This window comes from Pithys albifrons, chromosome 1 (genome assembly GCF_047495875.1).
Source record: "Pithys albifrons albifrons isolate INPA30051 chromosome 1, PitAlb_v1, whole genome shotgun sequence".
NCBI lineage: Eukaryota > Metazoa > Chordata > Aves > Passeriformes > Thamnophilidae > Pithys > Pithys albifrons.
The window spans coordinates 86,133,718-86,159,213 of NC_092458.1; the positions used below are offsets into that span (position 1 = coordinate 86,133,718).

The window sequence follows — 25,496 nt, forward strand, 5'->3', positions numbered from 1 at the left end:
CAAATGACCCAGTTCTCTGACTAAGCTGGCAGAGTCTGGCAAGAGAGGCCACTCACTGAAGAAAGAGTATGTGTTCTTGGCTCTGGCAGGGAGGGGCTGCAGGAGTGGGAGGAAATCAAGGTAGAAGTGTACCTTGACAAATGCAGGCATGACGGATATTGAAATGAAGAGACCGCTTCCAGTTCAAAGACCTTTTATCATCAGGGACTCTCAGCATGAGGAAAGATGGCAAAGTTGAATTTTTAATAAAAATGAACTTTTGAGTTGTTTGTGCACCTCTGGAAGGGAAGGTGATTTGACTGCATCAAGCAGTTGAAACATTTGAGGCATGAGAGGGGGCTGCTTTTTACTGGTAATGCTTCCGAGTCCTGTGTCAGGTAACTGATTCCAAATGGTAAGCACAGGGACCTTACTGCTGGGCAAGACAGGAGCTAAGTATGTAAATGGTACTATAGCTTGATTGCAGTAGTTGGAAGTCTTCAAGATGTAGACTTCAAGATTGCTTATTTTCTTCAATATTTAAATCTCAGTGTTCAAGCCTTAAACTCTATTTTTCAGATGGATTTGTTTTTCCCAGCTATGTATTGCTTTTATGTGGGTTGTTTCCAGAACTTGTAGTCATGATAAGAAGGATAGTAAGTCTGAAACACTACTAATTGTATTCTAATGCTGTGGGAAATGTTCCCTAGCGGTGCTCATTCTGATCCCCTTATTGCTCATGTATACAAAGAAACAGAAGTTTTGTAGGCAGAAATCCAAACTTTTATCTACCAGCCTGTGCCAGGAATCCTATCACTGGTCTCACCAGCACTTCAGAGCCACACTGTAAAAATGGAGGAGAGAGTTCAGACTCTCCATTGGAGGGCTTATCTAGGCCTGCCTGGTTAGCATTATTGTTCAAGAACAACTTAACCATAATGAAAATCACTGAACTACATTACAATGACACCCTGAGGCACTAGTGTTTTAAGTGACCCATGCATATAATAGGTCATTTAAAGCTGATACACTTAAAATATTTTTGGTTTTCTTCCCCTGAAAAAAAGGTAAGAAAAAAATCATGGTGGGAATAAGAATTTCTCAGGTCTCCTGGCAGAGTTCCATAGCAGGCTGAAAAATTTGCTTTGTCAGGCTAGACTGGGCTGGTAGGTGTGAGCTGCAGATTTCTGTAATTTTTGGTATGGCTTTTGTGGTATCACTGTGGGGAAATTGTAACTTAAGTCTAATGGTAAGGTACATAAAAGGGAACTAGCTCCCTCTCTCTGAGCTGAGTTGGCTCTGCAGGAATCAAAAACACTAGGAAATATTTTTATTAGAGAAGTTAATAGAAATTTCTCAAAAATATTGAACAGATGGGCTGGATAAAATGTTGGTCACTTTCACAGTCTTTTTTTTAAGGCCAGAAACATGCTTTTTTAACTATGCAAGGTATGAGACAAATGTGGACTTCTTATTAACTAATATAATTTTGAGAATGGCTGAGTCCAGTGTTGGTGATCTCTTTGAATTGTACTCTGGCTACTATACATTCTTATAATGCCTGGCACTGCTCATTCCAGCTAACTGCACAGGGGACAAATGATATCTTTGCATAAAATAAATGGAAAAGTCATGATTTACCAGATTTCATTCAGATTTCAGCAACAACAATAACAACAAAATGGGCATAGTTAAGCAGGAATCTGGTCATAGTACAGATCTTTAATAATAAAAATAATAAAAAAAATAAAATGTGTTCAGCTAAGCAACAGTAAAAGTGTTAGAATTATCAGATGAATAAGGAGGTTCAGACTGTGGTTGACACTGTGTGAAAGACCATGAGCCATCTCATAGTACATGCCCCTGTTGGAGAGGGACAGACAGAGGTCCAGTTTTCACATGCACTGCATAAAGAATGGTTCTTGGACAAATCAATTTAGGACTAAGAAAATGATGTATAGAAGATCATTTAGTATCAACAGTGAGGTTGAGATGCAGTGTTCCCAACCACTATGTATTTCTTGTTTGAATGGTATCATCCTAGCTGAAAGCAACTCTTTTCTAATGGGAGAAACAGCCTCAATCAGGTTTGCTCATAGGAAAAATGCTGACTTGCTGCCTGATCCACTTCTTAACACAAATCAGAATTAAGCTTTCTTTCTTTTCTTTCTTTCTTTCTTTCTTTCTTTCTTTCTTTCTTTCTTTCTTTCTTTCTTTCTTTCTTTCTTTCTTTCTTTCTTTCTTTCTTTCTTTCTTTCTTTCTTTCTTTCTTTCTTTCTTTCTTTCTTTCTTTCTTTCTTTCTTTCTTTCTTTCTTTCTTTCTTTCTTTCTTTCTTTCTTTCTTTCTTTCTTTCTTTCTTTCTCTTTCTTTCTTTCTTTCTTTCTTTCTTTCTTTCTTTCTTTCTTTCTTTCTTTCTTTCTTTCTTTCTTTCTTTCTTTCTTTCTTTCTTTCTTTCTTTCTTTCTTTCTTTCTTTCTTTCTTTCTTTCTTCTTTCCTTTCTTTCTTTCCTTTCTTTCTTTTTTTTTCCCTTCTGTGTGTACATAGAGGAGGATATTCAGGAAAGTCTACCAGTACTTTTTATTACAAACTGAATGTGACATGTCCTTTATTCTTGTTTGATTTTGTCAGTTTTTGCCACTCTCTCATTGCAGGTTTTTCTACATGTGTGAACAATGTATGTGTTGTTATTTTAGTCTCTGGTGCTGGCACCAAATCAGAATTAACAGGCAGAAAAAGTTTGGGTCAACACAAACCCAATTGTATTTTTTAAAGTACAAGGGGATCAAAGAAGGAAACACAACTGTTTTACTGACTTTGAAACAAACTTTTCCGTTTTTTTTTTTTTTGGTGGCACTGAAAGCAATAACCCCTCAGTAGGACACCTGTACACTTTTCCTGAGTTCAGTTATTAACTCTGATGGTTTGAAAATGCTTTTATCCCACTATCCTCCCTGGCTTATTTGGTTTGGAAGTTAAACAGAGGATTCCCATTACTGTGCTCCTGAAATGCATTTAAGAGATCATTTAAAAGGGAATGGCTTCCACAACACAAAAGATGCTTTTCCCTGCACACACCACCCCCAGTACACCTGTGGCTTTGTGGCTGGAATCCTTAAAGGACTCAAGACTTGTGTTACATCCAATTTCTGAGGAGCACAAAAGAGAAAATTTTACTCAAGTCTGCAGCATTTTAGAGTAGTGCCATGGTTACACAGCATGCAGGAGTTGATGTCTCATTTTGCTGATTTTGTAGAACAATTCAGAACATCTAAATTGGGAATTAAAATAACTGCAGAAGCACAGGGCTCTGAGCGGTCTCTGAGGAATGCCTCTAGTGACTAGTCCATCCACTGACTAATGCAGAGAGAACCCAGACTCATCTGGTAGGCATCCTAAGTTAGCTGGCTTTGGGTTGAACACACTCCTAAAAATCCCTCTGTGAATGTAATATGAACACCCTATGCCATCTTGAAGTGTGGTAATAAAACCTTTGAATAATTAAACATTATGGCTTTGTTTATTCTCAAATGTTTTCTTAGGCTAATACAATTTTCTGAATTCACAAATATTTTCAGGGTGAAAGAAATACACTTTATATAAATAACTCATGTGCAAAAGTAAATTAAATTTAAAAAGAAGCACCCAACAACAATGCAGACTCTGTTTTTCCTGCTTCCATATTGCTAGCTTGAACATAAGCATTTGTGCTTCATGCCTTTCACTGACAATTTTCTCTTTTTTAAGTGATCAGTTTGTGAGATTAGTGAGAGATTCTGGAATGGAGAGTGGTTTCTGCTTGTTAGCTATTACCTGCTTTGCTCCCACGGTGCCACTACACGGCACAGCACCATTCAGTGTATGGACAAAAGATGTCAAAGCTAAATATAAAACCTGAATAGGAACACTTAAAACATTTTTGTTTGTACTCTTAAAACCAATTACTTTCAAAGACCTTCTAAATAAAGTGTTGATTTTGCACTTAATTTAAGGACAGGTAGCTTACTCCAGAGAAGCCAACCCATATTACTCCCTAATTTCTCACTCTCCGGACATATTTTGTAGTCTAAATAGCTGCTTCATCGGTGTGTATTGCAGTTTTAAATTGCTCTGTCTCAGGCTGTTTTCAGGCACAACCATCTTGTGTTCTGCTCTGTGCAGATGGACTGTGCATGCATACGTACTCACACAGAGTTTCTACTTCTGTTCCTTTTTGCTGCTTTCAGTAAAGGTTCTGCAGATTAGAGGTATGGTTTTCTTTTTTTACATAGGGGAATACTTAATGCTGGTTTGTTACTGGCAAAAAGCAAAAGGGAAAAATTAGAAGTGACTCTTTGGGGTAAATGAGCATACTCTTGAATTCATGGACCTGATCCTACCACTACTATTGATGTAGACAGTCTTATTTATGATTGTTGTCCCACATGAGGAGGATTCTTTCACATGGAAGGGATTTTAAAGCTTTGAAGTATTCCTGCAGGCAGTTGCTGCATTCTTAATGTGATCTTGTGAAAGGGGATTAGTGACCATTCTATCTTATATGTAGAATAGCCTACAAGCTAACCTCTGAATGGAGATGCTGGGGCTGGGAGAACACAGTAACATTCTGGATAAGGCTAGGAATTAGGAAGTTAGACAAATAAATTCCATTTCAATTCTGACCACACGTTTTGGAGTAAATTAGTTATTTCATCAGACTGATCAGAAACTGATGCTTCAGTCCTTTTTACTACAAACAGAATTCATTTATCTCTTCTCCTCAGCAACATTCCATCAGTAATTTCCAACTTCTATTTACAAGAAGGTAGGGCAATTAAAATTCATACAAAATTTGTAAGAGTCTTGAGTTGCAGCTTGCAGTAGCCAGATGAGTATGCAGTCACAAGGGACATCTTGCTTTTGGGTATTCCATGAGAAATCAAGGTGTCTGTGTTCATGCTTAGCTCACATGACAGTACTGAGCATGTGCAACATACGAGTGCTGACTAATTTGAAACTGCTCAGTTTTCCCTCTTAGCATGATAGCATTCTATGATGATGGCTCTGCAGCTAGATAAAAGTATATAAAGAGAGCAGTAAAACATAAGCAGCAGGTCTCCAAAGAATGCTACACTTAGGTGTAAAACTTCATAATTAAGTATATTGGGAATTATCAAACCTTTATTAAACAGGCATTGGTCACCACTTGCTTTGGATCTACTATGTCCACCAATGGCTCCTTCATGGCAACATCCCTAATACAGGTCATGTCAAAGCCGTACACATTCTCCCACCCTGTCAATGCAAATGGATTAGTCAAGATTAGCAGTAATAATAGAAAATATTTTTTTGTTTCTCAAAGTATTTGAAAGAATTTCTACCATTCCCTAATTTTCAGATTTTCTTGCCCCAGTTGTCTATGTAATCATTGTTATTTTACAGATAATGCAGTTGTGGCAAAATAACCCATCACTGTACATTTTTGAACAGGTGGCCTTTGTTCTTTGGTGTCTCCAAAACTGTGTTATATGAGATTTTGACTTTAAACATTTGAGAGTGTGGTCCAAAATCTTGTAATATGTCAAGCTGGGTCTTTGGAATAGCTGTCTGGGTTATTCTATCCTTTCCTATCCATTATGGTTAATACTTAGTTGTTTGTTGGGGGGCGGGGGGGGTTGTTTTTTTTTTTAATAGATTCCTATTCAATCAGCAGTTTGCATGCTGTTTTGATTATTTAAGTTGTCTTATTTTCAGCAAGCAAATTACTGACAGGAGTAGAATTACAGGTGTGTTTCAATATTTGTGACATCCAAGTTTTGATCTGCATGTGTAACATGACAGAAAAGCAAAATAGAAAAGAGACAAAGTGGTGGCACAGATAGATAGTGAGATGGAAATAACTGAAGAGACAGAGGTATGTAAAGTGAGGGGGGAAGGGAAATCAGAGGTGAAATCAGAAAAGAAAGTGTCTTAAAGGAAAACAATGTTTTAGAAGAGAAAAATGAACCCAAACCCATTTGTCTTTAAATGATGAAAAAAACCCCCAACTTGAGAAAAGATATATTTTCAGTGAGAAAAGAAAAAGACTCAAGGTCTGGAAAGGAAAGGGTTCAAAAGCAAGGTGAAAGAACATATAAAGGATTTTAGGCTAAAATTACTTTGATTCCTTTATGGAATGGATGCCTCATACATCCTTTTGTATCTGTACATTTTGTAAGGAATTTAGCTGTCAAGGTCATCACATAATTGAGGAGAAAAATATAGGCTGTGCTTTGAGGAGGAGATATAATTCTCCCTGGCACCTTCAGAGACTTTTTGTCACCACCACACTGCACTGGGCTTGCTTTTGACCCAAAACACCAAATGTTACCAACTGGCAGTTCTGAGTATTAGTACTGATTTTGATCAGAGAAACACCAAACTTTCTTTTCTGAGAGGAGGTGAGAGGCAAGGAATGAGAAATTAGGCATTTTCATTCAAAGGCTGACTGAACCCACTAATTTAACCCAAACTTTCATACATATTTTTGATTAATATAACCACTTAGGAACTTCGTTATATTTTTTGTCCCCTAATGGAAAATGCCTTTAAATGAAATTGTGTAGCTCAGAAAAAATAAATAAAAGCAAAAAAATTTAAAAGGAAAAGTGAAATAATGTGAAACCTATTCATTTCATCACAACTATTATTTTCTTACGATCAAATAAATGAAAACTTGGGTGGCCAGGTGACAAGTTGAACATGAACCAGGACTATGATCTTGTAGTGATGAAAATGAACCACATGCTAAGATATGAGGAGTGTCCAGCAAAAATGGGTTTGCTTTGCCTGGGACAGCAAAAACTAATAGTGGGATCTAGTTGCTGTATGCTGCCACAGAAACAAATAAAAATATCAGATTCTCTTCTGGTGATGAGGGAATGAAGGCAACTTTCAGAGAGGAATGATTTTGAAACGTGTTTACTCCTAAGGGTGCTTCACTCAGAGAAGCTGTGGAATCCCCATCTCCTGACTGCACGGCAAGGCCCTGTGAGTTACTTGCTTTAACTGTGAAATCTGACCTGCTTGGAGCAGGAGCCTGGACTAGGTCATGTGTAGAGGTTACTAACAGCACCAGTTATTCAACAATACTTCAAAGAAACTCTCCCAACATTTTAAAAGCAAGGGAAAAGTCTAGTTAGTGCATCTATGAAGCATAAAAAATATTTTAGAACCCTTTTTAAGCATAAAATTGAACTTTCTGATCCTTATATTTTATTTAAAAATTCTCACATAAAATGTTCTAAAAAGTTAAAAAAGCATTAGAGGTTTTGTTGTTTGTTTTGTTTTTTTCTTGATGAGCTTATTAGGGAGATATAATTTTTTCTAAGCTTGTTTCTTCACACTTACAATTCATTTGCAACATTATATTTTTGTTCTTTTATGTTAAAAACGAAACCAAGAACATGGATGACAACAGAGTATTACCAGTTTACATGGCTGTTATGATAAATTATGTATTTATCAAAACAACCACAAAACTAAATCTTCTATAATCCACATTTTAAATACAGGAAGAGGTATTAATATAACTCTAAGCACAGTCTACATCAATCTATTAATCTATCTTTCCTTCCTGCACTTTGAATGACTACAAGTTTCCTGAGTTTATCAGCAGAATAATATCTTCTTAGTGTTCACTTTTATATTGGAATTCTGGCCTGATCAGTGTGATTTCTTGGCTTTTGCAGCCCTTTGCCAATGAAGAGAGTACAGTGAGCCACTATAAATCAGGTATTTTAGGGAAATAATCATAGGAAAATGTTACTCACAGTGAATTTTGAAGTCCTTGTACTGTCTGTCTTCAATTGCTACCACGTACAAAGCAGCTCGGTCTGGAAACATTAGCCCTCCAGGTTTCTGTTGATGAATTTTGGGGAAATGGATCTCGTAATCTATTCACCTGACAAAGACATCACATTTTGAACTGCACATACGAAAACCAGACAAGCACCCCTTGCATGCCTTTATTGTTTTCCTTCAGATTGTCACACCAGCTTTAAACTCAGCAACTCTTGCAGCCTGTAGCAGTGCCATTAGGTAGTGTCTATTCAAATTTCACCAGACAGCAGCTAATCAAAAGCAAAGCTCTTTCACTGAGATTCTCTTTGTTATCTTAAAGCCTAAGAAATGGCAATTGGAGATGTAACTGTGCTGTTCTGGTGACAGTAGGAAAATGAAGGCTTGTAGTCAGCAAATATATGACGATTGCTCCAGCAAGGAGTAGGACATGCAGAGCACCTACCAGCCACTTGTCTCGTGCGAAGATGACTGTGTTTAACATTGACTCATAGAACAAACAGTAACCCATCCACTCGCTGATGATGATGTCTACTTGATCCACAGGTAATTCAACTTCTTCCACTTTACCTTTAAATATTGTGATTACTGAAAAGAGAATCCAAAGAAATATGTTTCACATAATAAAACTCCTGAATAAATTCTTTCCTGGTGAATGTCAGGCTGACCTTTCCCATATGATTCTCTTCTTGAATGTCTGCTTCATGTGATTCAGTGGATTTTAAATTATTTTAAAAATACTTGCAGTAAGTATAAGAAACAGAAGTTTTAGTATCAGTATAAAAGGGGAAAAAAGTCCCAATCAAAAAACAATGTCCAAACAAACAAACCAAAAAAAAACCCTGTCTAAAAAAGAACAGAAAAACAGGCCTTACCTGGCTACCTGCATGATCTCATTTTACATGCCCTTTGGAATTTGGAAGATTTCTAGACCATTGACCAAGTAATGCAAAAAATCCACCTATAATCCTTTAAACATCCCTGCAAGTTTACACACACATGATCTTATCACTGAGATATTAGAGATTTATTGAACTAGGATGTAATTCTCAAATCTTTTCTAATGTGATGATGGCTTCACAATGAGGAAAACTAGGCCTTATTCCTTCCAGGAATTGTGGGGAGCTGACTCAACTAAGAAAGTCATATCTAGCCTGACAGTACAGAAACAAGAACATTTGTACAAATGGTTCTCTCATGAAAAAACATTTTTCATTCCTTTCTGCTTCATGGTTGGGTCTTTCATATCTAAATCTTCTATCTGGTTTAGATGCACACAACTTACCAGAGTTACTTAAAGTGACTGCTGAAAAACATTGCTGTGAGGTATTTTGTCACAATATTAGTTTCAAGGAAATTAAAAAGACTGCTAGGAGTTTGATGTAGTAGAATGCCAGATCTTCAGAACACAATTACAACACAGCACATTAAATTACTGGCAATATTGTATACTATTTACAGGACACTGGTTATGCCCTGCAAAAGCAAATAAATGAGTAAGGAAAGAACTCTTTGATATAGAACAGATATCTTGCTTAAGGGAAAATTAAATGGTGGTCCATATTCAGCTCAGTTATAACAAATAATTTTGGGTTTGGACAAATGACACAAGTCAACAATCATTCCTGCTTTTTTAAAAAATACATTTCCTATTTACAAATGTATTTTAAGCTTGTGATAAATAATTTTCAGCTTATGTTTCTCTGCAATTTATTTTGTTTGTTGCAGTGGTTAAAGTCTCATGGTTCTGGATTCTTCCTTGACAAGGCAGAAAATGCACTTGAAATTTAGGAGTAAGTTGAATAGGGAATATGATACTTTCCACGACCAGTTGATAAGACTACTCTATTAGTCTTAATTAATGGCAATTTTTATTGATGAAATGGCCAACATTCAATTTGAGACAGATGAAGGTCATTTAATTTACCTAGATTATCTGGTTAAGAGTCAAAGTGTGGGCTGAATGATTTTTAGAACTCAGCCCAACAAAAAATGAGGTTTGTCTTTCTCAAATACATGTAGTACTAGTGTGACTCTAACCAGATGTGGCCACTTTTTTTTTTTTGTTTTTGTTTTTGTTTTTGTTTTTGTTTGCATAGCAAACTTTTATTCCAGACTGTCCCTGTAAGAGGTTTGGAACACTCTGATTCAGAGTGGTAACACAAAGTATCAACTGGTAAGAGCAACCTCATTGGAAAAGAGCAGAATTCTCTCCTCGTTCCTATTCTTTAAACTCCTTTCTTGCACAGTTAGTAGCTCAATAGTTCTTCTGTTGTTATACTGAACACTATTCGTGTCTATAAGCTGTCATTAGTTCTCGTTTCTCACAAGAACTTTCACTGCCACATTTCTTCTGGAGTGAATTTTAGCAGTGTTGGCAGCTGCCACAGTGACACACCTGCCCTCTGTTTACACCTAGAACAGTCACAGTGTAAGCAGCACCAGCAGCACAAGGTTCCTCCCACCTCCCTTCACTTTGATGAAACATCTTCATAAGGCATGACATGGGAACAGATTGTGCTGTTCCCACCTGGTTTGCATCTGTTCTGGAATCACGGGGTTTTCTCCTCGTTCATCCCCTTTTGCTGACTCGGCATTTCTCCAAACATTTAGTGGGAACAAAGAAAAATTTTCATGAGCTACAAGATCCTTTGGCTCAGTACCTGGCTGCATTAAAATAAAAGTGAATGTGGGTCAGTGTAGAGTGTGAAAGTGTAAATGTTAGTTCAGGTGTGCAATTTGTTTATACTGGAGACCAAACTGCAGTCATGCAGGCTGCTGAACCTGTCCAGGCAAGTCACCTGACCAAGGGGAGCAGTGTCTGCTTCTTCCTCCACAGTTTCTTAGTGACTGGCTCCCTGTAGAAACAGGAGGAAGAAGCAGAGATAAATACCTTCTGTAACCTCTGGAGCACACTGGAACCTTCTAATTCATTCTGCCAATTATCCCTCCATACATAATTTCTGTTGCTGGAAATCCAAATGCAAATTGGTTGGTGGTATGCTATTTTTGTTGCTATCTGATGACAGCCATTCCAGGAATATATGGGCTTTGCACCAAAGGTGCAGAACAACCAAGATAAGCTTACAGATCATTGCTTTAGTGCCTTATCTCTACTGTGGAGAAGAGTATTTTGTGATCCTTAGCTTCCTTCTTTTCCTGAACTAAAAGTTGCATATGCTGGCTGGCCTCTTATATCTCGTGTCACTGCTGTTTCACACCACACCACACCACTTGAACATCCATGCTGTAGGATAAATTCTCCTTCCAAAGAGCTCCGGGTTAGTCAGAAACTGCCAGTGACAGCAATAAGAATTAGAGGAGCTCTAAACCAGAACAGAAATCTATTTCAGCGCATGTGTGAGCAGAGCACGAGGGCAGACACAGCTAAAAGTGGGGGCACATGGTACAGCCCAGCCAGCTAAGACCTGACCTGCTCTGCAGCAAAGGCAAGCTCTTCACAAAGAGCACTTTTAAACAGGAGCTGTCTCACAGCCTCAATTTTAAAAAGGCTGTTTTTTTAGGTTGTTACAAAGATATCTTGTGTACTGTTATTTGGAGGAGGACCAAAGACATGAAATAGAGCTTCTTGGAGATTATTTTGTGCTAAGAATTTTCAGTAGGTTGGGGATATTTTAGTGAGGGTTTAGTTTTCTTGGGTTTTTTTAATTCAGAGTTTCCACATCCTTGGAAACTTCATCAGCATTCTTTTCAAGAAAAAAAGAAGTTTTCTATGATACTTCTGTTTTGAGAAGCAAGTATTTTCAATAGTGTGTGTGTTTCAATATGTTTCAGAAGAAGAAATATTTTTTTAAAGCTGAAAGTCAAAAATCTTAATGCAAAATCTATATTGCTTTGAACCTTATTTCAATTTGAATGTCAGTGTATGTGTGTGTCGATTTTTATTTAGGAGATAAGGTAGAATTCAAACAGTAGAATTAATTTGAGAAGTTCAGCTCTAATATGGGGTCTTCTGTCTGCTTTGCTAAACCAAACTGCCTGTTGATAAGTCCTATTTGCTTCTATTGCATGTGGAAGTAAGAGTAATTCCTGTGAAGAATTGCTGTAGTGCCTAGAATGAAGTGCTTAGTTTTGTATGTACATAAGTAAATTCTGCAAGACTATCATTTACACATAAAACACACAACATAAATTGATCAAAAAAAAGCAAAACAGTTATCTTCTCTTTTTCCTGAAGAAAAAAAATATTTATATATGCCTTACTGTTGTCCAAGTGGTTGGCCTTGATAATTTTTTCTGAGTAGTCTGATATACTTGAGCATTCAATCTAGGAAAAAAAGAAAATAAGCAAAAGGAACAGTAATTTATATGTTAAAGTTCTCAGCTATGTGAATAAAAACAGTGTCTAGTAGAGGCAGCAAAGACTCTATAGAGTATGTGACCATTGATAAAAAGTAAATCAAACTTATGTGTGGAGAATCACAACCAATGATACCCTAATATTTAAACTGCAGTCTGTATATGAATTAAACTGTCTCCTACAGAAAAGATTGCTTTTAAAACTGTTGAAATGGGGGATGGGGGTGGGGGACTGTTCTAACTACAAAATTTACATGATTTATTAATTGCATTATTTAATTTATTCCTGCTGCTTTATAATATTGCCTCCTCCCCAGAAAAAATCTGCTGGAGGGAATAAATTAGCACAGTGCTACATTTCCACACATATTTTAAAACAAAATACATTGAAACTTTGTGAATAATGTTAAAATTCAAACTATGCCAATAGTGGTCTGTGCCAAGAAGCAATTATTTTTCTACATGAAAATTCTATAATCTTTAGCAATGCATACTGTCCCAAAATATTGCAGACATTTTACACATAAGAAATTACTGAAATTTTCTATTTACAAAAGCATCCAGCTCTGCATATATTTTCCTCTGACCAGTTCTGTGCTTTTGCTAGGAAAATAATTACAAAGTACATTCTAGTTTTAGATTTGCCCTTAAATTTGATATAACCTGCGTATGAGCATAAAAGCCCATTTTTCCAATGACCTTTACTAACTTTTAGAGAAATACTACATTCCATTAATCTGTTTTTTTGCCCTTTGAAAACCATAAAGGCCAAAGTTTTTTGTACTCACTGAATCAGTTCCTAATTTACCTCTTCCAAATTTGACATTAAACTGCCAATACTACTTTGCATAATCCTTGCCTCTCTAATTCCCCTATGGGAATGTCAACTAGAACTGTATTATCTCTAATGAAGTGTTTTATATATCCAGCGAATCCCGTTTAATCTCTAAAAGCTAAATTGTGCCTGACCTCTATGATAGCACTCACAGATGGCAGAACAGTGGATGGAAGGACACACAAATCCCTTATTATTTTTATATTGTCCATGAAACAAACATAATAGCAGTCATAATATCAATCTCAGTCCCCATGGGAACATTAATTCTACTTAGCTTTCCTGCAGATGTAAACTGCTTCTTAAAATGTCTGTCTCAGTGGCCTGAACATAAACCAAATCTGGCTTGAAGAAAGGAATACCTGAGAGCTAGTCCAAAGAGTTCAAGAACAAAATTGCTTGGGGAGAGTGCCATCCTTTTTGCTCCATCTAGCTTCTTTCCTTACTGTAAACTGTATAGACTCTATGCCTTGTCTCTAATTACAGAAATTATATTATACTCATTGTCTCTCAGACACATGGTGCGACTCTTGGGGATGGTCCAGTGCTGGACCAGAAGGTGGACTTGATGATTCTTGTGGTCTCTTTCAACTCAGCATATTCCATGATTCTGTGATTTTCCCTGCCTGTATTCGCCCCTGTCTGGCATTTGCAATTCCACTGCCCATTTCGGATGATTTTAAAATAAAGCATGAGTATGTAGGTGTTTGGAGGTGGCTTTGCAACCTTTCAAGAGAAAAAGAGGCAAAAAAAGAAAAAGTTCTATTTCATGAACGACTACAAGTTTCTAAAAATCTGCTTCATTCAAAAAGGAGCAAAACAATAAAAAACCCCAACCCTTAAATGTTTAATGAAGAAATATATATTTCAGAAAATAAACTTCCTTTAGGGTAGCTAAAGCTGTTCACCTGCATTTTGACTTGGACTCTATGCTGTGGTTGAATTTTATTTTGAAAAGAAACTCATTTTAGGAAAAAAGAAAACACTGAATTCTGTAGGTGAAGAAAAAGAGAAAAAAAAATCAGTGTTGTCAGGTTTTTTCCCAGTTCTTTTTTGAGTCAGTGATCTACTCAGATCTGTCCTATTTTACAAAATGCTTGGATTTTATGAAAACTGTGTGTTCCAATAAAATAAGTTTTTGCCTGAGTTTGCAGTCACAGAATCACAGCATTGGGCTGGAAGGGATCTTAAAGATCACCCAGTTCCAACCTGCATTCTACAGGCAAGTACACCTTCCACTAGATCAGACTGCTCAAAGCCCCATCCATCCTGGCTTTAAACACTTACAGGGATGGGGCACCCCCAACTTCTCCAGGCAACCTGTGCCAGTGTCTCTCCACCTCTCCATGCCTTCCTTATATCCAATTCAAATCTACCCTCTTTCAGATTGAAACCAGTGTCTCTTATCCTCTCACCATAGGCTCTGGTAAATAGCCTTTCTCCACCTTTCTTATAAGCTCATTTTATATATTGAAAGGCCACTATGAGCCTTCTCTTTTCCAGGCTGAACAACCCCAGCTGTCTCAGCCTGTCTTCACAGGAGAGGTGCTCCAGCCCTCTGATCATCTTGGTGGCCTTCTCTGGACCCACTCCAACAGGTCTGCATCTTTCTTATGCTGGGGGACCCCAGAGCTGGGTGCAGCACTCCAGCTGGGATCTCACAAGGGTGGAGTTGAAGGGCACGATCACCTCCCTTGGCTGCTGGTCACACATCTTTTGATGCAGCCCAGGACATGGCTGGCTTTCTGGGCTGTGAGCACACATGGCCAGCTTATGTCCAACTTTCTGTCTACCAGTATTTCCAAGTCCTTCTGTACAGGGCTGTACCTGATTTTGTGTGTATATATTCATCTCTGCTTTCATTTTACTACTCAGACTACTATCTAATGCTGCAAATATCTCCTCTTTTGCTGTGGTCTCTTTCTGAAACAGACACCACATTCCCAGATTTCCCCTGGACTGTGTCCTCATCAGCACCTTTTTATACAAATCAGCTAACATCTAGCATGTGCCTTCATTTCCTGCATCTGCTTAACTCCTTCTTACTTGAACTGTCTGGTCTGTCTGAAAATAATACAGAATTCAGATAGTTCTACTGAAGTGATTGTCCTGAGTTTTGTATGACTAAATGCAGCAGATAAACCAAGGTTTCCAGGGATATTTGAAAGTATTTTTCTGTTCCCCACTCACCCCTCCCAGGCACCAACAGCTACTTGCCAATCCTGTCTCTACACGTCTTCAAACAGCTCCCCTTGTTAGATGAACATCATTGCATGATGGATTGTTACCCTCCCACTATGGTTAGGGCTCAGAGAACATGAAGAAAGAAGAGAAAATGAGGGGGTTGGTTATGTTCAGTTTGTAGAATAGATCCACCCAATCCAGTAGGTAGCTACAACTATCTCAAAAGGGCTTGCAGAGAAAGCAAAGTCAAACCCTTCTCTAAGATGCACAGTGACAGGATAAAAGTCAGTAATCATGACCTGTGGCAAGGGAGATTCCTGCTGATTGTAGACCTGGAATAGGTTCTGGGAGAGGATTTAGAATCTCTATCCTTGGACATTTTCCAAATGTAACTGGACATTCTTGGCCAACTTGATATAGCTTTAAGTCAGTGATTCTATGATTTCCATTTCTTGAAGACCCAGAGATGATTCTCGCAGTTGGTTGAGGTAGTGACAAGGCGTAAGTTCCAACAGTGAATAGAAGGGGTTAAGAAGAACCAGACATGGTAGTGTATGAATTTGAACCCGAAGAATGACAAAGAGGAGATTATTTCAGTGGCACTGTAGTCAGAAAACTAACACTCTACATTTGTCAACAGTTCCCACATCATGCTATTTGAAAAATCACATCTAACTGTTAAGAACAAGCTGGAACATCTCAGCTCTGTGTAATAACTCATGGCAAATGTTTGCTTTTTAAATTGAACACTCACATTTTCCATTGGCACTCTTTGCCAATATGACCATAAAGTCTGAATATGACTAAGATTTCCACTGCTAGATCTCGGAAATATCTGATCATCCAACACAAATACCATTCTGTAGCTTGCTGGGTGACAGAGTTCATGGTGAGGTAACTCATGTGACAAGAAAGTTGAAATTCTTATGCCGTAGTAGAGAAATTTCACACCTAAGAGAGTTCCCTGGATAGCACACTCCCCAGATTCATAACTGAACAGTCCATGGGTGAGCTGGCACTGGAATGCCACTGAGGTTTATGAAGGCCTGAGGTATAGCCTGAACCGTAAGGAAGTAAAAAAAGCCCCAAAACAACAAACCAACCAACCAATCAAACAAACAAACAAAAAAAACCCCAAACCAACAAAAACCCCACCACAACAAACATGTGGAAAAGTATTTACTTTTATTTTACTTGGTGAATTTTCTGCCAGTGAGCTGGCTCACTGTAGAATCAGATAAACATCAATGCCAGCACAAGGGAGGGAGGAAGAACATATGGCCAGGGATCTGAGAGATAGGAAGGTGGGAGCACAGAATCATCATTTTGTATATTATGTATATGCTTGTACTTTTAGAACACTGCAGCATCTTTGCATGAGACTTGCATTTCTGCATCAGAGACATCCAAGGGTTTATCCTCCCTGAGGCTTTGATGTAATAAATTTTATATTTGATTTACAAGAAAATACATTCTAGCTGCCAGTTCTGTATGCAAAGTCTCATGCTTAAACTCCAGAACTTTTGCCAGCACCTTTTGATTTCAGCTATCTGGATTTCCATGCTTTAGTACAAAACTCAGATGAGACACTCCAAATTAACACTGGAATTTGAAAATATAAGCCTGAGAATTGAACAGGAGCCCTGGCATTTCATATATCATTACCAGTAATAAAGACACACAGTTTGGGTACTTAGTGACATCAGTGTCTTCAAATGCACAGATGCAGCCAATTAAGTTTTAGTAAACAATTTTGTTGAAGTACACAGAGAAATAGGATCTAGTTCCCCTTTTCCATGTTGCATTGTGTCTGCAGGGCAAACAGAAGTCCACTAAAAAGAAATTGTATTTGTCATTTTAAAGTCAGTACAAATAACTGAGTATACTCAAGAAGAAAATCTGTGCTCTCTCTAATGACTTCTCTGCAGACAACTGCACATTCATGCTCCTAAAGTTCAGTATATTTAAGGTAATAATTTCCTTCTGCCTCTGAAAAGCATTATTGTTGGCATGGAAAACATGCACACACATTCTTGCATGATTTGCTGAGTTGTAATATGCAGGGAAAAGGATATTAAAGAAATTTGTTTTCAAGACTACAAAGTTGCAGACCATGAAAATTTTAAAAAGCAAGATAGTTCCTTCAACATCTTTGAGTAGGAGTGAGTCTCTTTAACATTTCTTTTCAGACAGAAAGATATGTGGATATGTACCAGATCACCAAAGGTGCCACAGATGAAAAAACATTGCATCTCAGTTTGGAAAAAGCAGACCAGAGCAAGTCACAGAATGCAACAGAACTCCACTGAGGTCGGTGTAAATGAAGCCATAGAAGAGCTTGGAGAGAAGAATTTCAAACCAAGACAAGTAATAAAAGGTAAATCACCAAGCCAAATTTTTAGGCAAAATACACAAACAAATTAAAGCATGAGAGAAAAATCTTCTTACCCCATATACCTTCTTGGCTCCTGCCTTTGCAGCAAACATGGAGAGGATTCCTGTGCCACTTCCAACATCGAGGACAATCTTATCTTTAAAAACGTGTTTATTGTGGTACATTGAGTTTCTATAGGTTAATGTGCGCACTTCGTCCTTTAACATTTCCTGTGATGGAAATAAAAGCATTATGTCACTATTTGGAGTGCTTAGATGCATTCAACGCTGCTGTTGAACCCATTCCTTTGTTATCATTTAAGCATTATTAATACACAACATAAAGGGTTTTTCAAATACTTTGGGGTGCACACATCAAAGCAATTGTGAAATGCTAGCTACTTAGAACTGAATTATTAAGAAGCAGCATGATGTCCCTTGTATGATTTTATTTTGCTATTACTTCACTGTTACAATTGACAGCCAGAACATAATCTAACCACAGCACTGCTTTGGGAGTAGAGAGAAACCATACAGAAATCCAAATATTCCTCTCCTAAAGCACGCACAACCCAGCGCCTCAATAGAGGGAACTTCTGATGTTACTCTTTGAACACAAAAGAAATTGTTCCACAAACCATTGTAAGGCAGCAGTCCTGATAGCCTTGCCCAAAGTGAGGGAGGAAGTCCATAGCAGAGCTTACAAATCATCCTGTGCTATATGGTCCTCCCTTACTGCTCTTCTGTTCACTCATTTATCTGACCAATTTCCGGAAGATATGAATGTATAACCTAGACCACCGTTGCTCTATTTAAAGTTGCCATTGTTAGGTGCTGATTTTTGCTTCATTGATAGCAGCAATACATGCAGTTAATTCCATTGATACCTTGCTTTCACATGTGCCTATGTCAGCCAAGAGAGCTCAGATCAAGACCCAAGTGCCATTTTTAACAGAAGTGTAGGCCACTCAACACACATTTCTATTTTCTGAAAATGCTCCTCTTAGGTCTAGAAGGCTGAACCTTTTCTTATGCTACTGCCATAATTTCATGGTTGAAGTAAGTCGACAAATGATTTTTTGAATTTTGGGATAAGAAGAATCTGTTCAGTGATGTGTAGTCTGAGGCACTAGTGAATTGGATTGTTACATGTATCAGTTGCTCACTTACCTGTCTTGGCCTGAAACTACGTGTATGCAATAACTGTAGATGAATAAAAGACTTTTTTAATCATCATAAAGCATGATTTGGCATCAGGCAAAGAACTGTCCATCAGTGCTGGACAGGTGATAGTGCACACCCTCATGGAAACTGTTTCCAAACATATTAAGGACAAGAAGGTGACTGGGGTATTCAGCATGGATTTGGAGATGACTGACCACCTAGTATCTTTCTATGGTGAAATAATGAGCTCTGTGGGTGAGGGAAGGGCAGGAGATGCTTTTTATCTTGATTTTAGCAAGGCTTTCAACACTGTTACCCATAACATCCTCATTGAAAAATTGATGAAACATGGACAGTGGACTGAAAACTGACTAAACTGCTCATCTCAAAATGTTGTGATGAGCAGCACGAAGTCAATCTGGAGGCCAGTCACTAGTGGTGTCTCCCCAGGAGTCAATACTGATGCCTTTTGTGCTGTTTTTTTCAGATGGATTCCATCTCTTCCCAGATGATCTCAATCCTCAATCAAAGAGGGTTCCATAGACAAAAAAGCTGAAAAGGTGTCATTGACACCAGCTGCGCAACCAGCTGTGGACCTGTGGACCTGTGGAGCATTTCTCCTCAAGTCCTTATTAGTGCTATTAGGATTGAGGCGAAAAAACACCTGGCACAGCACACCTTGCTGTTGATCGTCATCCTATCATCCTAAGAGCTGACTTGATATGCTCCAGATCTCATTGGTGCTTATGTAGAGAGTAGCCAAGGCTGGTCTAAGGCCTGGACAAATGTCAGCAGCCTCTAGACAATGTTCCAGATCCAAAAGCTTTGACAGATGGGGGCTCCTGTCCCCGGCAGGAGAGATCCTTCCACTGCTATCACTGCTCCCAGTGCTTCTGCATAGTTCAAGGCCAACTGGTTCTGAGGGTCTGCTGGACAGAACTTCCTGCCTCTTATCTACAATGAGGACACTGATCCTGTTCCGTAGGCAGAGATCTGCAGGTGGATCAAGAGCCTTTCTCCTGCTAACAGAAGTCACAAGTTCCAGCCTTCACCCTCAGAGGAATCTCAACTTCCAATCCTGGTAAATACAGACTCTTACTGCCCTTCCTTTCAGTACAGTTGGGCACTTAGGCTCTTGTACCTTGAGGGTCTCAGAGAAGATCCAGTCAGTCACTTCCTCATGCCCCTAAAGCTCCTAAGTCTGTCAGCCTCTTTTAGCACCATCTTTACTTGTTGACACAGATCCTCTACCAGTGCACACCTCCTGTAGGACGGGAGGAAACCTCCTGCCGCCCAGCCTCAGCAAGAGACTCTGAGTACTCTCTGCACTCCCTGACACCTACATGGGTGTATCATTCCATCAGATCAACCTGACTTGAGGACTGTGAATGTATCTTCAGAATTTCTATTGTGTCTCCTTCCCACTCTTTGCTCTGCAATTTGTGAAAAGTGCCACTGATTCATTTCACATTGTTACTTATTTTTGCATCCTAGTCTAAAAGATCCTGTCCTCCTGGAATATACAAATATCAGTGGTGTATGTTATCAGTGGCTTCTTTAAAACTAGTCTACAGCAAACTTTTTGAAGGTAAATATGGTCCACTGTGCATTTTGAAATCTTTCCACGAGTGTATTTACTGGAGGTGTTTGAGCTTAATGTTCCCATCAATGATGTCTATGCATTCAGAAATTCAAATAACGTGCCAGGACTCAAGTACCTAATTGGTTTCTCATGTCAGCTGAGTAGCTGTTCTACCAATATCTGTGCTCAAATATGCAAGAGAACAAAAGACCTAACTTAGCAATAAGGTAGTTTCCATGTGTGTTTGGGTTGGTTTGCAGCTTTCAAAAATGCACTAAACTGATGCACTTGTGAAGCTCATCCCTGTACAGAAAGCTACTATAAGCCCTGGGGAGAACTCCTGTGTAAGAATCTAAGTGGGACAGAGGTTTTGAGTACAGGTCTCTAGAGATGTGGGTACTATCTTTGGTACTTAACCAGATTATACATTCATCTGAGGAAAGGCAGAGGAATATAATTATAAACAAGTGGGATGGGAACAAATGAGTAATAAATCAAAGAAAACATAACAATTATTGTTGTTATTATTATTACCACATTGTTATTTAATAATTGCTGAAATAAAAATAAGCATTACCTCATGAATTCCAAAGTGAGCATAGGAATCAAAGTAATAATCCCTGGATGTCATCTCTTCTGGATTGATGAGCTTTGCCATCTTGCCTCGGCCTGGACAGCTTGGTTGCAATGGAACATGTATGACAGATTGAACTGGCTTTGGAACAACAGTAGGCTGTGGAGGCTGGGATGGAATGGGGCAAACCTAGGAGGACATGAAATATCATCAAGAAGCATTATTAAAAGAAACATTTCTCTCTATATCTAGCATAGGGATATTATTTAAATATCTAGGATATAGCAAGTTCAAAGACACCAGGAATGTAAGTAAAATTTAGGCTGCCTTCTGTTCCTTGATCTTTAACTTATTTGCTCTATCTTGGAAAATTCCCTTACTGGATTTTTCCTTGATGTTTCTCTGCAGATGCATAAATTAGTGCAGAGTAATTGCAAACTATTGGTGTTGGCTGAAGTAGGTGACTGCAAACATTGAGACAAGGCAGTGAAGAGCTAGGTTTTCTCCTTTAGTGTTGTATTCTGTCAAACTGCCACAGCTTTGTGAGAGGAAAGTCGTAATAAATAAATAGTTCCCCTGCAAAGAAGAGCTCATAATCAAAGGATCTTGAACTCAGTGTTGCCAACAAGGAGGACAGAATTCACAACTGATCTTTAATTGTCAGGTAATATACCCATCTGTATTGATGAGGGAGGGTTGAGAATGCTCACAATATCTGAAAGTCCCTGACACTATCTGAAAGTCTCTCACCATGTCCAGAAAGCACTGTAGGGGGCTGTGTGGAATATGTGATCTCTTAATACAGTTTCCTGATGTTGGAAAATGTGAGAGTCATGTGTTATCAACACACTACAGCACACTGCACTCAATTTCCTGTTGTGTATTGAACCTCCAATACTAGCATTTCAATAGGCACAGAATGCTCAGATCCCTTTGACTCAAATTTGATGACTGTAGCATGTAAGACAGAAGACAGAATGTTTTGCAAACATGAGATAAAACAGACTGTGGTCTGGCCAGTGTGTGTATCCATATCTTTGATCCCTAACATGAAGCAAAATGCTGAAAACTGGGAATGACTGAGCAATATGATACAGCCCCATGAATGCACTAAGTCACTGCAAATTACGGGTCAACAACTTCACACATTAAGGTCAATCCTACTTAAAATATGTCTTCTCCTCTTGTACTTTTTTTTATAAGACTCAGTAGTTTCCCAGTGGGGACCAGAGCTGCCTGAGCCTCTCCTAGCCACTTCCATAAAGTTCACTGTATCTCCTATATTTTGAGATATCAATCCATTGTTCTCTCTCTGAATAGCATCAATTAGCCTAGTTTGGTTTGCTTCAATGTAAAAACACAACAAAAAAACATCCCCACATTTTCCCCCCATTCATTTGAACATTTTAATGTGTCATTTTTCATGATTTTTTGGTTTATCTGTGAAAAATGAATACTAGCAGTTTATGTTCCTGTAACACTTTTCATCCCGAATCCAGAAGTGCTTTATTTATACATCTTTTCTATTTCTGACATTTTTTAATTCATCACCTCACCCAGTTCATCTCACCCAGTTCATCTCCCACGCAGAATACAATTGCTCCCAATTGGTGTTTGCATTTCTATCTGGTCTAGTTTCAAAAATGTCCATCTGCAGTCATTTCCCTTAAGACACTGCTTCATTGCCTGTTCACTGCCACCAGTAACACCCTGATAACTGATTCTATTAAGGTGTTGCTTGTAATATTCAGCCCTTCAAAATACAATACTTTTAATGATATGCTTGAGGTTATATCCTAACTTTTTTTTCCATTCGTGTACACACTATGTAATTTTTGCAGTTACCTTGCTCAGTAACACTTTCTGTATTTGCCTGCTGGATTACAAAGACTTAAACTGTGGATATTTGGAATTTTGGTTTAGTAAAATATGAACTCTAAGGTCTTACACTTCTCCTAAATCTTGACCTTTGCATCATTTTAAAAGCAAAAGACATAAATTTATATAAATTACAAAATAAAAGTATGTAGAACAGTCACTGAAGGCTTAGTTCTGTTCCTGTCTTAGGTAAGAAGATCTCCAGACACAAGATAGTACGTCAGGGGGAATTGCTTAAAGGCTGTGTACTGGAGAGAAGATATATCAGTTTTTGTAAATGAAACCAAGGAGGTTTTAGCATTTCTGTTGCTGCCAAACTGCAAATTTAAATATGATCTGCTATATAACAGAAAGCATTTTCTAAGGAAGAGACCAGTCATGAAGGCAAATCTGTCTGGGTCTTGGGCAGTATCAGTTCTGCTCCTGGCTGCATTGAAGGGTCTAGGCAGGGTTGCGAGAACAAGGCTTATTCTGACTAAAGAGACAGGATGAAATTAAACCCAACAACTTAGGTTAGGAAAGTTGCCTGAATGATTTTGTTTCCTGTAAAAGAATTAACATCATTATTTCATAGTCTGCAAGACAGCTGAGTTCTGCTACAGCCAAGGACTGGCAAGATAACTTTTATTAAGCTTCTGGGGCAGTATTACCCCTGGGACTCACAGTACTTTTCAGGTTTATCTGAAGTACCTGAAGACTTACTGGTCTCAAGTGTCCATCTGCATCTCTACTAGAAAGAACATATTCCATGTAGCGGAAGTAGAAGTCTAATATGTTGGCTCCTCAACTGCCTTAGTTTAAGCCAAGCAGCCTGGGTTACATTGATGTGTTGCTGGTGGTTGTGTGACATTATGCTGTAAATACCACTAGGTCATACACTGTCCATCCTGTGTTACGGGTATCACAGCATCATTCAGAAGGGCTCAAAGAAAACTGAATGGGAGTGGTGAACTTCTCAGCCAGCAGCACTGTCATGGGGACCTTAAATCAGCAGCTTCATTTCTGTTTTAGGCATATTAACACAATACAGACCTTTTGAATTGAAATGATATAATTTTTTTGCAGCATGTGTAATACCTACTGGTAAAACCTCTGTGTAGTTCTGTAATTCTGGAACACAAAGACAAGGTCACAATTACTTGAATAATTTTGTGAGTGGGGCTCAGGAAATCCCTCTGTCATAAATTTGCTATAGACTGAGTGAACAATTTCAGTCAAGAGTAACTCATGTCCTGTGACAATGGATATCTGTGGAAAATGTATAAACACAGTGGACAATTACAGGTTAAAGAAATGTAACGAAAGGTATTGTTTGCATCAGAAGCAATAAAGTCTTCAGGTGTGCAGCTCTGTGACTGTTAACTAGGCTTTTAGGGATATGATATAACTGCTTTAGGAGAAAACAATCCTCCAAGAGAAAAGCTATCAAGGAAAGACAACTTCCTGCATTCTTTCCAGAACTGAAAAGAATCCTTGATATGATTTACATGCTTAGCACATATATATCTCCTACTTGAGAAATAACTCATCTTTTGAATAACTCCTGAAAAGACAAGGCATCTGGGCTGGGGGCAAACCTCACATCAGTGTAAAGAATCTAACAAACTCTGAAGAACCCTTTATGGATTCTGGCCAGCTATACACACTTCCAGAATAGTGGCCACTGCTAATGCAGATGAAGTCTTAAAGAACCTAAGCAGCTGCCTCAGAATTCATTCATCACTGTGCTAAACATGCAGCCCTATATTTTTCTGTCTCCCATTTGCTACTGAAGGTAGAGTTGGAGGGTCTGAAGGATCCGAGAACCAACATTTTTCTACCACTGCTATTGGACTTGAGTTCTACTGCTCTGTACCATTTCAAATTTAAATCAAAATAAATTAGGGAAATACTTTCCTACATGTGAAAATAAAATAAAGTTTCTTTCCTCTTTATTTGTAGATAAGATTGGTACATTACAGATGCATCAAATGTACTAGCACAGGACTGTTTTTTTAAAAAAACTTTAAATTCTTCCAAAAGGCAAGATTCCTAACTCTCACGCATTTTTCAGAACCTCACTCTAAACATCTTGACATAGGTTTCTAAAACACATATAGGCACCTCACTGATAGATGTGACTTTCAGATACAGTTGCCCATGTGCATCCATGGATACAGCTGAAATTCTTTTTTAATAACCAGACCAATTCAACATGGACTTACAAGGTTGTCTGGGTTTAAAATTCCCAAAATACAAAGATAACTGGGTATTCAAAAATCTTGGGCTATTTTTGAAAATCTGAGCCTTTTAAATATATCCATCTGTCTACAGAGAGGCAAGATTCTGAAATATGCACAACTCATTTTTAGGAGGTTTGTGACAAAAGCTGTGGTGTGTAGAGTAAAAATAAACTTGAATTTCAATTCTCCTTTCTCGATATTACTATGGAGACACAGGGCTGGAGGTTAAAATTCCAATCCTTGTAAAACTGTTGTTCAAGCTTCAGTGTTATATTCTTGACAAAACCTTAGTTATTTATGACATTTAATATGTTATTTTATGCCATTTAAAAGGTTAACAGTATCTTCTGCCTCTAAATGCTTACCTTTCCATTAAGAAACTAATAAAGTATGGAATTAAAGTTTAACATAATTCAATTTCAGCATTGTCTTCCTTTTAAACAAATGGTTTTATCATATCTAAATGTTGATTATGAGGTTTTTTTGCTAGATATCTTTCTGTGTCAGAACTACTAGAATAGAAAATGCCTAGCACCATTTTCATTAGTCTGAATTTAATGATGAACACC

The 25,496-nt window shown here is 38.1% G+C and overlaps 1 protein-coding gene across 3 annotated transcripts in view; it reads right to left on the bottom strand.

Annotated features, from left to right (window-relative positions):
* The window catches only part of PRMT8 (protein arginine methyltransferase 8), a 65,980-nt gene that overhangs the window by 6,183 nt on the left and 34,301 nt on the right, over positions 1–25,496 (bottom strand). For all 3 annotated transcript variants that reach the window (XM_071557973.1, XM_071557963.1, XM_071557981.1), the window contains 6 exons: positions 20,831–21,016; positions 17,583–17,738; positions 12,020–12,083; positions 8,241–8,383; positions 7,768–7,855; positions 5,136–5,251 (listed from right to left, as the gene is read on the bottom strand). In XM_071557973.1, the coding sequence (XP_071414074.1) occupies positions 5,136–5,251; positions 7,768–7,855; positions 8,241–8,383; positions 12,020–12,083; positions 17,583–17,738; positions 20,831–21,016 (753 nt within the window). The remainder of the gene's footprint in view (positions 1–5,135; positions 5,252–7,767; positions 7,856–8,240; positions 8,384–12,019; positions 12,084–17,582; positions 17,739–20,830; positions 21,017–25,496) is intronic.